At 36.1% G+C, this 12500-nt stretch overlaps 2 protein-coding genes across 2 annotated transcripts in view; both read right to left on the bottom strand.

Moving 5' to 3' along the window:
* fryb (furry homolog b (Drosophila)) overlaps positions 1-5772 on the bottom strand; it is a 72253-nt gene extending 66481 nt beyond the window's left edge. The window contains exon 1 of the mRNA XM_007554622.2: positions 5695-5772. The gene's annotated coding sequence lies outside the window, so the exon portion shown is untranslated. The remainder of the gene's footprint in view (positions 1-5694) is intronic.
* Positions 5773-8505: 2733 nt separating this feature from the next.
* rxfp2a (relaxin family peptide receptor 2a) overlaps positions 8506-12500 on the bottom strand; it is an 89471-nt gene continuing 85476 nt past the window's right edge. Inside the window, exon 20 of the mRNA XM_007554559.2 lies at positions 8506-11204. Coding sequence (XP_007554621.1) covers positions 10939-11204 — 266 coding nt within the window. The 3' untranslated portion in view covers positions 8506-10938. The remainder of the gene's footprint in view (positions 11205-12500) is intronic.

The following is a 12500-nucleotide window of genomic DNA, read 5'->3' as shown; positions in this document are numbered from 1 at the left end:
CTAAGTTGAAAAAACAAAACCAGTGATAGCCTTGCCTCACCCCAAGAGTCAGGCATTTTATAAGGACCAGTTCAGATTTGTAGCAGTTCTTTTCACAAGATTATGCCCGACATTTATTATGAGATTACGCAATGATTCTGGAATAAATTTAAACAGACAGCATCACAAAGAAAGACTGGTTGTATTTAGAGGCATGCATAAGGAAAAGTATCAGCAAATTGTACAGTTTATGTTTAGACACTATATGATAAAAATACAGTGTCTTGCAAAAGTAGTAACACCCTTTTCCACAACTCAAAACTTCATAATCCTGACCTGGATTATTTTTTTTAATTACAGATAAAACCGAAAAGAATAGAATAGTCATTTGTAAGCAACCCACTTTATTTTAACACCCTTAAATTAAAATGGAGTGCAATCAATTACAGCATAGAAACTTCATGTGTGTAAATCAATCTCTGTATATTTACTGCTTGTCTGTAAAGCCCACAGGTTTGTTTGGCAGCATAAGTAAGCAAAAAACACATAATGAAGACCAATAAAAACAGTTGGAATAAAGTTGTGGACAAATTCTAAGCAGAGTTAGATTATTAAACAACACCCCAAGCCTTAAGCATCTTATTGAGAACGGTTCAATCCACCTTCTGATAATGGAAAGAGGATAACACAACCATAAACCTATATATATATATGGTCTTCTGACCTGCATTAATCTGAGAAGTAGCAAGAAAGCCCATAGTAATTATAAAGAACTGACAAAGACCCATACATGAGGATGGAAAATCTATTGACATGATAACTATTAGTTGTGGAATCCACAAATATGGAATGTTGTAATTAAAGAAATCAATCCCTATAAAACTGAATTGAAATGCTTTGAGTGATTATAGATGCACTTATTCTTTGCTATGTATCATAACTGGTATTTTACAAAAGGCAGACGGGTAACTGTAGTTTGTTATTTCTGGATGTTTTTACTGGCACTGTGCTTTTGTCAATATTTGAGCACGAGACTAGGACTTTCAGTTTTCTTGGACTTGTTTTCTGATTGGAATTTTTAGGGCAACACCCCTCAAAATTGTTTTCTAGTCACAGTGTTCATATATGTTCAGGAAGTGGGTACTATCACTATCTTTGCTGCTATCACTATAATTGGTTTTAATGGCAGTTGTTCGATTTTATCCTTTGTCCCTTTCTCTTTCCTATCCTGATTTAACCAACACACTGGCTCTACAATAGTGCCCCCTGGAGCTCACTGCAAGGATCACAATTGCTGTCAATGATACTCTAGACTTTCAGTTTTGTTTTTGGATGTGATTCGTACACATCTTTCATTTTAGTAGGTCACAAACTATAATTTTGTCCTCCAAGTACTGTACACCTTAGATAAATAGATTATTCTTGTGCTTTACATGTAGGATATTTCCAAGTCATCTATGTAACGCTTTACCCTATTTTTTCTTATAAGAGCAATGTTTTAAGTACTGTGGTTTGCACCAGTCGAACAAGACCATAACGAAAAAAAAAAAAAGCTCTAAAACATGAACAGCTACATGTTCAACATCTGTTTACCCTGGAGTGAGTCTAAATTAAAAGAAAATTTGACTTTTTTATGTCAATAAAACTTGACATATAGTGAGTATGTTATTTTTTTGCAATCTCAAAAGCATGCTTTTTATTTGAGCAATTGTAGAAATTCTAAGTTTTATTGTTTCAAAAACAGAATATTTTCTATACTCAAGTATGCTATCTTAATTAATTATTATGTATCATGTAGATATAATTAAAAAAAACAAGTAACATACAGCTCAGTGCTAAAGCAATATTTCTGCCTGTAATTTAAAAGAAAATGTCTGCTTACACTATATAGACCAACTATTTTAAATTCAGTAATAGCATAATATTATATGGACTTTAGTTTATGCTCCAACAAACCAGTTAGTAAGTCTGAAGCACATATAAACACATTACAGTATGTCTATCAGCCTTTTTATAAAGAGGTTTGTTATGTAATAATATCTCTGGAGTCGCTAATGAGCTGACTAATGCACCATCAAAGAACCTCAGAGCAAATTCAAACTTTACAGGAACAAAAACAACATTCGTCAAACAGAGCTATGTGAAACCTACAACCAAATGCATGAAACACTGAGGTGAAAATAAATTAATTTCACTCTAAAATCGATACAATCAAGCTAAAACACAGCCAGAACAAGTCTTAGATATTATTGAGAGAAAAAGACTATGCTGTTACCCTCTGCTAAGTATAGCAACACCCAAGGGAAAGTCAAACAGGGACGATGATGGTAAGGAATGTGTGTGTGTGTTTTTGTGGGTTGATGATGGTGCCATAGCCAACAGGAGTGGTACTTTCTAATCTGCTGTATATGCATGTTCTTGTGCGTGTATTTGACAAAATCACCAGGTTATGTAAGTCTGTGGGAGTGAGGTGCAGAGTGGTATCTATGGAAACAATGGCAGAGAGAAAAGATGGGATAGTTCAGCAGCTGAGGAAGGTACCCGAGCTGATGGAGTGGGAGGTCAGGCATGGTTCGTGTTTATGTTCATTGTCATATTTATGCTGCACTAAACCTCTGAAGTGTGTTTAAGTCATACATAGGGGGAAAACACACACACACACACAACCATAATGCTCCTGTTTCCATCCGCTTATGACCGAACTACAATCAAACACCTATTAGAGATAAATGCAATTAACATTGTGCAAAAAAAAAAAAAACACTCTCAAAGGCTGGGAATATGCCTAATAAGGTTGTTTTTATCATTTCATCTGGAAATCCTTTACCTAGCATTTTCATCTCTCATGTTATAGGCTCCAGTCAAGGGTTACTCCTTATCTACTCCAACAGGGTTTGAAAAAATGTTTTGAGAAAAAATCACAACAGAACATTTAGAACTGTGTTTCAAATATTAAGTATTGTCAATGGTCAAAAGATATGAAGTAATGTTACCAAAATACTGAACATTGCTCTGAATTTTTACAAACTGAACTCTAACCGCAGCCCTTCTTAAACCCAAGTAAATAGTTTCTAAAAGAACTGTATCATCGATTCACATGACCAAAAAAATAGCTTTAGGGATAAAAAACAGGCATTGTGACAAACTAATCAAAGGACCCTTGTTTATGGTTTATGAGACTGTAATACGTCTTAAAACTTTTTAAAACATTCACATTATGGATTATCTGGATTACAAAAAGGCCTAAAGCCATTTTTAAGTCAATGGAGAATGTATGGATGGTGCTTTTTTTATTATTTATTTTTTTATTTTGTAACTTTATGTAACCAAATGTCTACCTATCTTATTGGATTTTCAAGTTAGATAAACAAAATAAAGTAGTGCAAAGCATAAGAAAGAGCATAAATAGCTTTCAAAATATTCTGCAAGTAAAACATTTCATGTGTACATTTTTTAGCTGTCTTTACTGTTGCAAACTTAAATAAAGTTACCATCAGCACTTGCTCGATTACAAAGCAGATTCCACCTGTGTGTAATTTACTTGCAGGATAAATTCATCTGTTCTGTGAAGCCATTAGTGGTTTGTTGGAGAACATGAGCGAGCAAACAGCGCCACGAAGACCAAGCACCACAGCAGACAGGTCAGGGAGGTCATTGTGGAGGAGTTTAAAGCAGGATTAGGTTGCAAGACATTGTCCAAAGCTTTTAACTTCTCACACAGCTCTGCTCAACCCATTGTCTGAAAATAGAAAGAGGAGGGCACAACTGCACACATAGCAAATTCTGCATGGCCATCCACATAAACTGACAGCCGGAATATGAGCAAAAATGAAAGCAACAGCCAAACAGCCAAGTGTAACTCTGAATGAGCTGTAGAGATCTACAATCTGTTGACAGGGCAACTATTTGTCATTTATTTAGCACATCTGACCTAGGAGAGTAGCCTAAAACCCATTGCTGAAAGATAACTATATACCCAGTGTGACACATGGTGGTGGCAGCATTATATTGTGGAGATGTTTTTCTTCAGTAGGGATAGGGAAGCTAGTCAGAGTAGATAGAAAAATAAATGGAGCTAAACACAAGCAGACTGTGAGGTGAAGCTTTACCTTCCAGCAGGACAATAACCCTAAACATACAGTAACTGCTACCATTCTTCACCAAAGCATGTACATTTATTAAAATGGCCTTAGCAAAATCCAGACTTAAATTACCTTGTGAATCTGTGGCAAGACTAAAAGAATAGGTGAAAATTCCAGTCTCTTGATGTAAAACCTATTTTACTCCATCTGTTAATGGATGGAGTTACTCCATCTGTTAATGGAGTAAAATATGAAAAGGTTCATATTTTCTCTGCACTCCATCTTTTGACCAAAATTTAATATGCAAATTTAACATGTAGCCACAAAATGCATGTAAGGCTGCAAAGACTTCAGTTGAAAATGCAAAGCAAAAATAAAAAAAGTTTTGGTAAATGTTAGAGGTGCTGTGTGCTGACTGTGACATGTGGCTTTTCTTGCACGAAGCCTATGGGCAGTCACAGAACAATGGAGTGAACTGGGGCGGTGCTGCTGACTAGCTGTCTCAAACAGCTGGAGAAATGAGGAGGGGGTTAAGGCTGAGTGATGAGGAGGGGGAGAAGAGAGGCAGTGTAAAGAGAAAAAAGAAAAATCTCCCTGAGGCAAATAGATGTGATCCACATGAATACTAAGAGCTGAAAATTCCCACAACTGTACAGTAGTTATCTGGGTGAAGGTGACGTGCATGTAAATAATACATGCTCACATACTTACTGACTTTCTCTCCTAAGACATCTAAGCTACCCATTTCCTAAATATAACTGGACTCCTGAATATACTCATGGCATGTTAAAATTCCATACTTTTCCTGTTCTCAGTCTATTTTAACCCATTTTTAAAATGTAAAAATATAAGATAAGAAAAAGAAAACAAAAATCAAAAGTACAACCAGCAGTGGTCAGGCTTTAAAAACCAAACCTAAAAAAACAAAAACAAAAACAACAACAAATAAACATAAACAAAAAAAGACAAAACGGAAAAAAAAACACAGACAAGACAGAAGAACAAAAATATGGATGGATGAATGGATGAATTATACCTTAATAAAAGCTGCATCTAAGCCTGTTCTGCTGCTCATGTTGATCCATGCCATTAAGTCTTTTTCTTTCTGGGCTTATGTTATAATTTCAGCTCTTTTATTCCACAGCCTATTCCTGACAACAGAGACTCAGACATGGCACCAGACAGCAAGATGAACTCTGAGACCTGCATGTTACGTTCTTCCATTTTCGTACGAAATAATTTTCATTCATTTTTCATGATTAAAATCGCCTTAAATACAGCTAACATACAACGCTTGTCTTGTGCCATTATGTTATGAATATAAGCAACGGTCGATTTCTGACTGTTATTTGGCTAATTTCTCTTACAAAGCAGCGCGGTACTGTTCATTTTGTGGGGGCCGCAAAGCAGGGCGCAATTTTTTAAACAAGCAGACATTTTTTCTCGTTCATTTAATTGGTACAGACCACTTTAACCAGCTAAGCGCATAGCTAACTAGATAGCTACAGCGCTCCGACTGTTAGTCACAGCAGACAGTGTTAGACTAAGACATGTCTTGTGTTGTCTCGGTAGTCAACAGAACACCGAAACATCACCACACACAGCCTTAATTAAGCTTTAAATAAAATTGTACCTTTTCTTCGTCGACACGGACGCCTACAAGGCCATCTCCTGAGACGAGTTCTTTGTTTATGATGCTCGGTGGCTTGTTTTCATCAATTCGCCTCGTCTCTCTCCTCCAGGAGTCGTGCCGCCCCGGCTGACAGCACCACGGCTTGAGTCGGCAAGGTCCCGCCCCTAGCAACCAATCAGATTCCAAGACGATAGATACTGAGACGAGATTCGATTCCCATTGGTCAACAGCGGTGCCCGTCAAGGTGTCACTAGGGGCGCAGCTCGGTCCAAGGGCAGGACACCTGCTGAGAAAGGATGCGGAGCGCCGCAGGTGCAGCCACATGAGGTGATAAAAGAGCTGTAGGTGGTATTTAATAAAGCGCACACAGGCACAATCCCAAGGATAACTACAATAGTAGCTTCTTCTGAACTTGGCATTTTGGGGCTTTTCAAAAATTGAGATAAAGCAATACAAGCCTAGCAAATGTTTTTACTTCTAAATGGCAGGCCTATATTTTCTCTGTTCCCTCTACAGTCTAATTTTTTCTGTTAACTGTTTATTTCTTGTTAGACCCAATAATTAATTCCTACTTTTATTCCATGTAAAAACTCATACACTTATTATTTTTATTACTATTTATCTTTTTGTTATGTATATTATTTTTATTGGCAGTTTCCTTTTTATTTTAGATCATGTGTAGGTTTCAGTCATTCATGAGAAAATAATGCAACCAATCAGCTGAATGAGAGTGTTNGAACAAAAATATGGATGGATGAATGGATGAATTATACCTTAATAAAAGCTGCATCTAAGCCTGTTCTGCTGCTCATGTTGATCCATGTCATTAAGTCTTTTCTTTCTGGGCTTGTGTTATAATTTCAGCTCTTTTATTCCACAGCCTATTCCTGACAACAGAGACTCAGACATGGCACCAGACAGCAAGATGAACTCTGAGACCTGAATGTTACGTTCTTCCATTTTCGTACGAGATAATCTTCATTCATTTTTCATGATTAAAATCGCCTTAAATACAGCTAACATACAACGCTTGTCTTGTGCCATTATGTTATGAATATAAGCAACGGTCGATTTCTGACTGTTATTTGGCTAATTTCTCTTACAAAGCAGCGCGGTACTGTTCACTGTGTGGGGGCTGCAAAGCAGGGCGCAATTTTTTAAACAAGCAGACATTTTTTCTCGTTCATTTAATTGGTACAGACCACTATAACCAGCTAAGCGCATAGCTAACTAGATAGCTACAGCGCTCCGACTGTTAGTCACAGCAGACAGTGTTAGACTAAGACATGTCTTGTGTTGTCTCGGTAGTCAACAGAACACCGAAACATCACCACACACAGCCTTAATTAAGCTTTAAATAAAATTTTACCTTTTCTTCGTCGACACGGACGCCTACAAGGCCATCTCCTGAGACGAGTTCTTTGTTTATGATGCTCGGTGGCTTGTTTTCATCAATTCGCCTCGTCTCTCTCCTCCAGGAGTCGTGCCGCCCCGGCTGACAGCACCACGGCTTGAGTCGACAAGGTCCCGCCCCTAACAACCAATCAGATTCCAAGACGATAGATACTGAGACGAGATTCGATTCCCATTGGTCAACAGCGGTGCCCGTCAAGGTGTCACTAGGGGCGCAGCTCGGTCCAAGGGCAGGACACCTGCTGAGAAAGGATGCGGAGCGCCGCAGGTGCAGCCACATGAGGTGATAAAAGAGCTGTAGGTGATATTTAATAAAGCGCACACAGGCACAATCCCAAGGATAACTACAATAGTAGCTTCTTCTGAACTTGGCATTTTGGGGCTTTTCAAAAATTGAGATAAAGCAATACAAGCCTAGCAAATGTTTTTACTTCTAAATGGCAGGCCTATATTTTCTCTGTTCCCTCTACAGTCTAATTTTTTCTGTTAACTGTTTATTTCTTGTTAGACCCAATAATTAATTCCTACTTTTATTCCATGTAAAAACTCATACACTTATTATTTTTATTACTATTTATCTTTTTGTTATGTATATTATTTTTATTGGCAGTTTCCTTTTTATTTTAGATCATGTGTAGGTTTCAGTCATTCATGAGAAAATAATGCAACCAATCAGCTGAATGAGAGTGTTGGAGGATAAAGAGAAGGCACATTTATAAACTTGATTCTCCTCCTTAGGATGCACATTTTAATTCGTCTTTGTTTTCAGATCATAGCACTCCATGCTCATACAAACAACACATCCATGTATTTACATAAAGCCGCTGATTTTGACACTTGCTTTCCATTGTAGTTTTTTTTATTAACTTTATTTTTCTTCTTAATAAATGTTTTTTCAGTTTTTTTTAACAATGGCATGGTCTGGTTCTGATCTTGAGTCAGTCTTAGCACTATCTTGGTGTTTCTGTTCAGGACATCTGACAATGGTTGTGCTTCAGCCTGCATTGTTGAATCTGGATTTTCTGTTTTGTTTTTTGTTTTTTTCTAAAAAGAAACACTGAATTTTACACAAAGCCTGAAAAATTTCTGATTAAGACCATATGTGGTACATAGAAAACTCTAGCTTTTCTGAAGGCAAATCTTGAAATAAAAAGCACAACTTAAGACTTTCTCATATTCAGAGTGGCATTTGCTCCTTAAGCTCAGCTTTTTAAGAACTGGTTATGCGATTTTTAAAAAAGCCACTTTGTAAACATTCTCATCTTTTTCTCAGTTTAGTGTTGTCAATCACAGTACAAGCAGTAGACTCTTTCAAAAGCAGCCCCCTGATTTTCAAGTCACAGTCAGCTTTTGAAAAGGTACTATTCATACAGAATTGTAAAATAACAGGATTATTCTTTTCCAAAACTTTATTCAAAATGTAGAGCAAACAATGACCATAAAATTCAAGAACTTGACTCAAAAAACATTTTACATATGGTACATAACATACTTTTGTAACAAATTATAATAAAAAATGTACAAATGAACATGACAGCAAGTGACACTTCTTATTTAATCAGATTTACATCTGCTGGTTCCACAGCAGATATTTACAAAATATATTTATGATATAAATAATCCTTTTCATTCATCTGCTTAATTTTCCTTTACTAATCAAACTACTAATGTGCCATTTAAAATTATATTTTGAGATTGTCAACGTCAGTGCACCTGCTAAAAAGCATGTAATGCATTGGTATGAAGAAACTGAAAACAATGAAATTTAAAGCAAATTTGAAACCGACTAAATAATGCATTAAGGCCTTCTTATGTCAATAAGTGCAATAAAAAAGACAAAAAAAATTAAGGTTGATACAAAAACATTGATCCAGTTCAAGTTGTTCACATAACATACAAAGGAGGTATGAATGAATAAAACTTGTGCAGATGAAATTGGTAAAATTGGTTAAAAACACGGGAAATTTGGCATCAGGATTAGACTGGTGAACAGAAATAAAAGAGCCAAAGCTTCTTACAACCCTAAACAAATTTTAATTCACCTTTGTCTTCTGTATTTTCATTTTCATCTCTATAATATAATAAAAAAAACATAATTTCAGTAATTCAATTCAAAAATGAAACTTAAATCCATCTTCTAAAGAAGGAAACTTATGTCCACCATCTAACAAAGGAACCATTTTATTTTTGTTAAGTTTGATTATTATAGTTTTCAGTACCTAAAAATCAAAAACCTCAATTTCTGAACAAAACCCCCAAAAACCAACAACTAATACTTAAGATCAGTTTTAAAAAAAAGATTTGAAATACAGAGGGGTGAATTATGGACTAAACAATTATGGGGAAGACTGCTGACTTGACAGTCAGTAAGACCCTCCACAAGGTATATGAACATAAAAATATAACATTAATGGAGGTGAACAGAAAAAAGATTCATAAAGACAGGGGATAACCTAAGCCATAAGAGGTAAAGCCCAATCAAAAGCTCATTCGCAAGGTGAATAGTGAAACTTGAATTAGAGAGCCGCAACACACTGAATTATCCAGGACACTGTGTATACCTTGCTTTACATGCCAGCAAATTGCCCTGACTCAAACCCCATAGAGAATCAATAAAAGAAATGCAGATGAGCTGAAGGCAATTAACACACCATTGGCTTTGTTAACATCTCAATCATGCAGAAATTTGTGCAAAAGGATCCCCAGCTAAGTATAAAGTGCATAAAACATTTAGTAAATTCACATTCTTCAAATTCTTATAACTGCAAACTTTAAAATTTTTAGGAGAAACTGCATTTTGAATTTTTTTACTTATGATCATGAAAGTCATAATCATCAGTTATAAAAAAAATTAAAGTATAGTATGTAGTCAAAGACAAAACTGTATAGAATATACAGAGTGTCTGTAATAAATGTATGTGAAGATTGAGTTTTAATTTCTAAACTGAATTAATTTAACTTATCTGGTATTCTAATTTATATATATACAACTTTATTTAGTAAAACTGAAAAGCCCTCTAAACCCAAGGACAAGAGGAAAAGGAATTACAGAAGAAATGGATTGAAACAGAAAGACTAAATCTCTCAGATTCAAAAATGAACCCAAACGTTTGTTTCTCTTTTCTTTTTCTTTTTGGCATTTTCATACATGCATTAACTTTGTGCACGGTAAATGACTACATAATGCAAAAGCTGATTTGTAATTTTATAATCAAAATACGTTTGAGTGCTACATCTTAAAAAAAAGCAAAAGTCCTTTTGTTCGTTATCTGTTTGTCCATTTCTGATTGAACTCAGTTCAGCTTCCAGATAATTATGTAACAGTTGGTCAGTCTCTCCATGGATAACAGTGTATGTGACTGAGATAAAAGTGATATCTGCTTTTGCACATCTCCCATAAATTCAATCAGATGACACTAAAGTATCAACAGGTGTCACGAGTGTAGGATGTAATCTACGTGTTAGACCTTTTCGTAGAAAGTATGGTGGAAGCTGCAGCTTAAACAACACAGAAACTCCTCCAAGATGCAACATTGGTGGTGTAAGCCTTGGCTCCTCATGCTCATGCTAAGGAGGCTCTGAGTAAGACATTTATAACAGTAAGCTGAAGGTGCTGCCTTTGTGCACAATCGACAAAAAACACAAGACATTAAAAAAAAAAAGTCAGAGCAAGATGAATCAGCACAGTGATTGTAACATTTTTTTTTCCTCCTGGGAGTGTTAAAAACAGTGCTGCTGTCATGTAAGAGCTTAAAAATGTGGCAATAAAATTGGCCTATGACCCACAGTTTATAAAAATGGCAGTTTAAAAAAAAAGAAAAAAAAGTCCTGTTAGGCATAGCGAGGGTCCGCTTCGACCAGCGACAGCTGCTGGAGGAAGGCAGGCGGCTGGTAGCACTGCGGCCGCGCCGTCTCCACGAAGATGGTGGAGGAAGTGAGGCTTTTGCGGTCTTTCTTCAGGGTGTGTCTTCTCTGCCAGCGACAGAGCAAGAGCTCCACCTGCTCTCTGAAGAAGCTGGTTGTCAGAGTGTACAGGATGGGGTTCAAGGCACTGTTGATTGGAAGGATGAAAATGACAACCCAGCTGGAGATCGTGTCTGAAGGAGCAAAAAAGAAACAACTATTTTAAGTCGTGGCAGGTGTGTTTGCACAGCAAGATGCACAATGAAAATGGTATTTAAATTCAGGTTTATGTCTGACAACTGTGGAATCTATTTATACCCTAGACCAATAGCAGGATTGTAACATCTAGTACCGTTGTGCTTCTCAAATTTGATTTATGTCTAATAATTTGTGCTAGTTTTATTTATTTATTTTATTGACTTTGTGTGAAGTATTGCTTTTTTCCCCCTTGTTGTATTGCAGCCTTGTTCCCTCTTCTAAGCCAAATTTCTCCCTATTGTGAAATTATCCATTTCCAGGTGTTGGACTCAGGCAACAGTTTTTGCATGAGGTGCAGAGGTCTGTAAAACCAAGACAGAGTTTTTTGATACATGACTATTAAAACATGTCTTTCAAAGTAGACCTATAGTTGAAAACACGACTTGAAAGCATGAACATTGAATTAATGTGTTGATAAAATTCATTTTCAATGTTTTTTCTTTGTATTCTGCTGTGGTACATATGGGCCCTATACTTCCTCATCCTATAATTCTTTTATTAAAGAGGTTTGAACATAGCAGTTTTCAATATATGCAGAAAATATGTACTTTCTGCAATATTCCAGGTACAAAAAGGCTTAAAATGTTTTGAAGGAGTATGTAGGCACAATGTAAAGGCAGCAGGTCAAAAGTTTCAGGTTGCAATTAGTTCCTGTCAGACATACAATATCAAAAGGTTTAAAATCTAGATGCATTAAGGATTCTTGAGACACAGGAGACATATCCAAGACACTAGAGTTGTGGTCACATGATACTTGTCTTTTCCCCAGAGTGGTATCTGTGGAAAAATCTGAAAAGCCAATTCTTGATGTGTTTATACACATTTTAGGGGAAACGAGTGGTTTAGGGGTCTGTCAGCCTTTTAACATTAGTTAGATTTTTGCAATGCTGTAAATGAATGGGTTTAAGAGTAGAGATCACTTTTTCTTAAGACTTTGAAACTGAATGATGCACGTTTTCACATGAAATATTTGCAGCAAAAGCAGCTTATCCTGACCTCATTTAATGCAATTTTATTCAGGGGTGAATGAAAATTCAAACTACATTTTCAGGGTCAAACTTTGGATATTTTATGCAGAGTAGAACTGTAACATTTCCCCTCCAACATGACACTGCTGTGTGTGGTTTGAATTTTATTAGAATGCTTAAGCTTTGGTTTATACACAAACAGCTTTAAACTGTAAACTGAAGATGCATGTCCTAGTCAATATAAATTATTTTAAACTGATTTAT

This window comes from Poecilia formosa, unplaced genomic scaffold (genome assembly GCF_000485575.1).
Source record: "Poecilia formosa unplaced genomic scaffold, Poecilia_formosa-5.1.2 Scaffold3, whole genome shotgun sequence".
Taxonomy (NCBI): Eukaryota; Metazoa; Chordata; class Actinopteri; order Cyprinodontiformes; family Poeciliidae; genus Poecilia; species Poecilia formosa.
The sequence above is the reverse complement of the archived record's forward strand: the minus strand, read 5'-3'. Positions and strand labels throughout refer to the sequence as shown.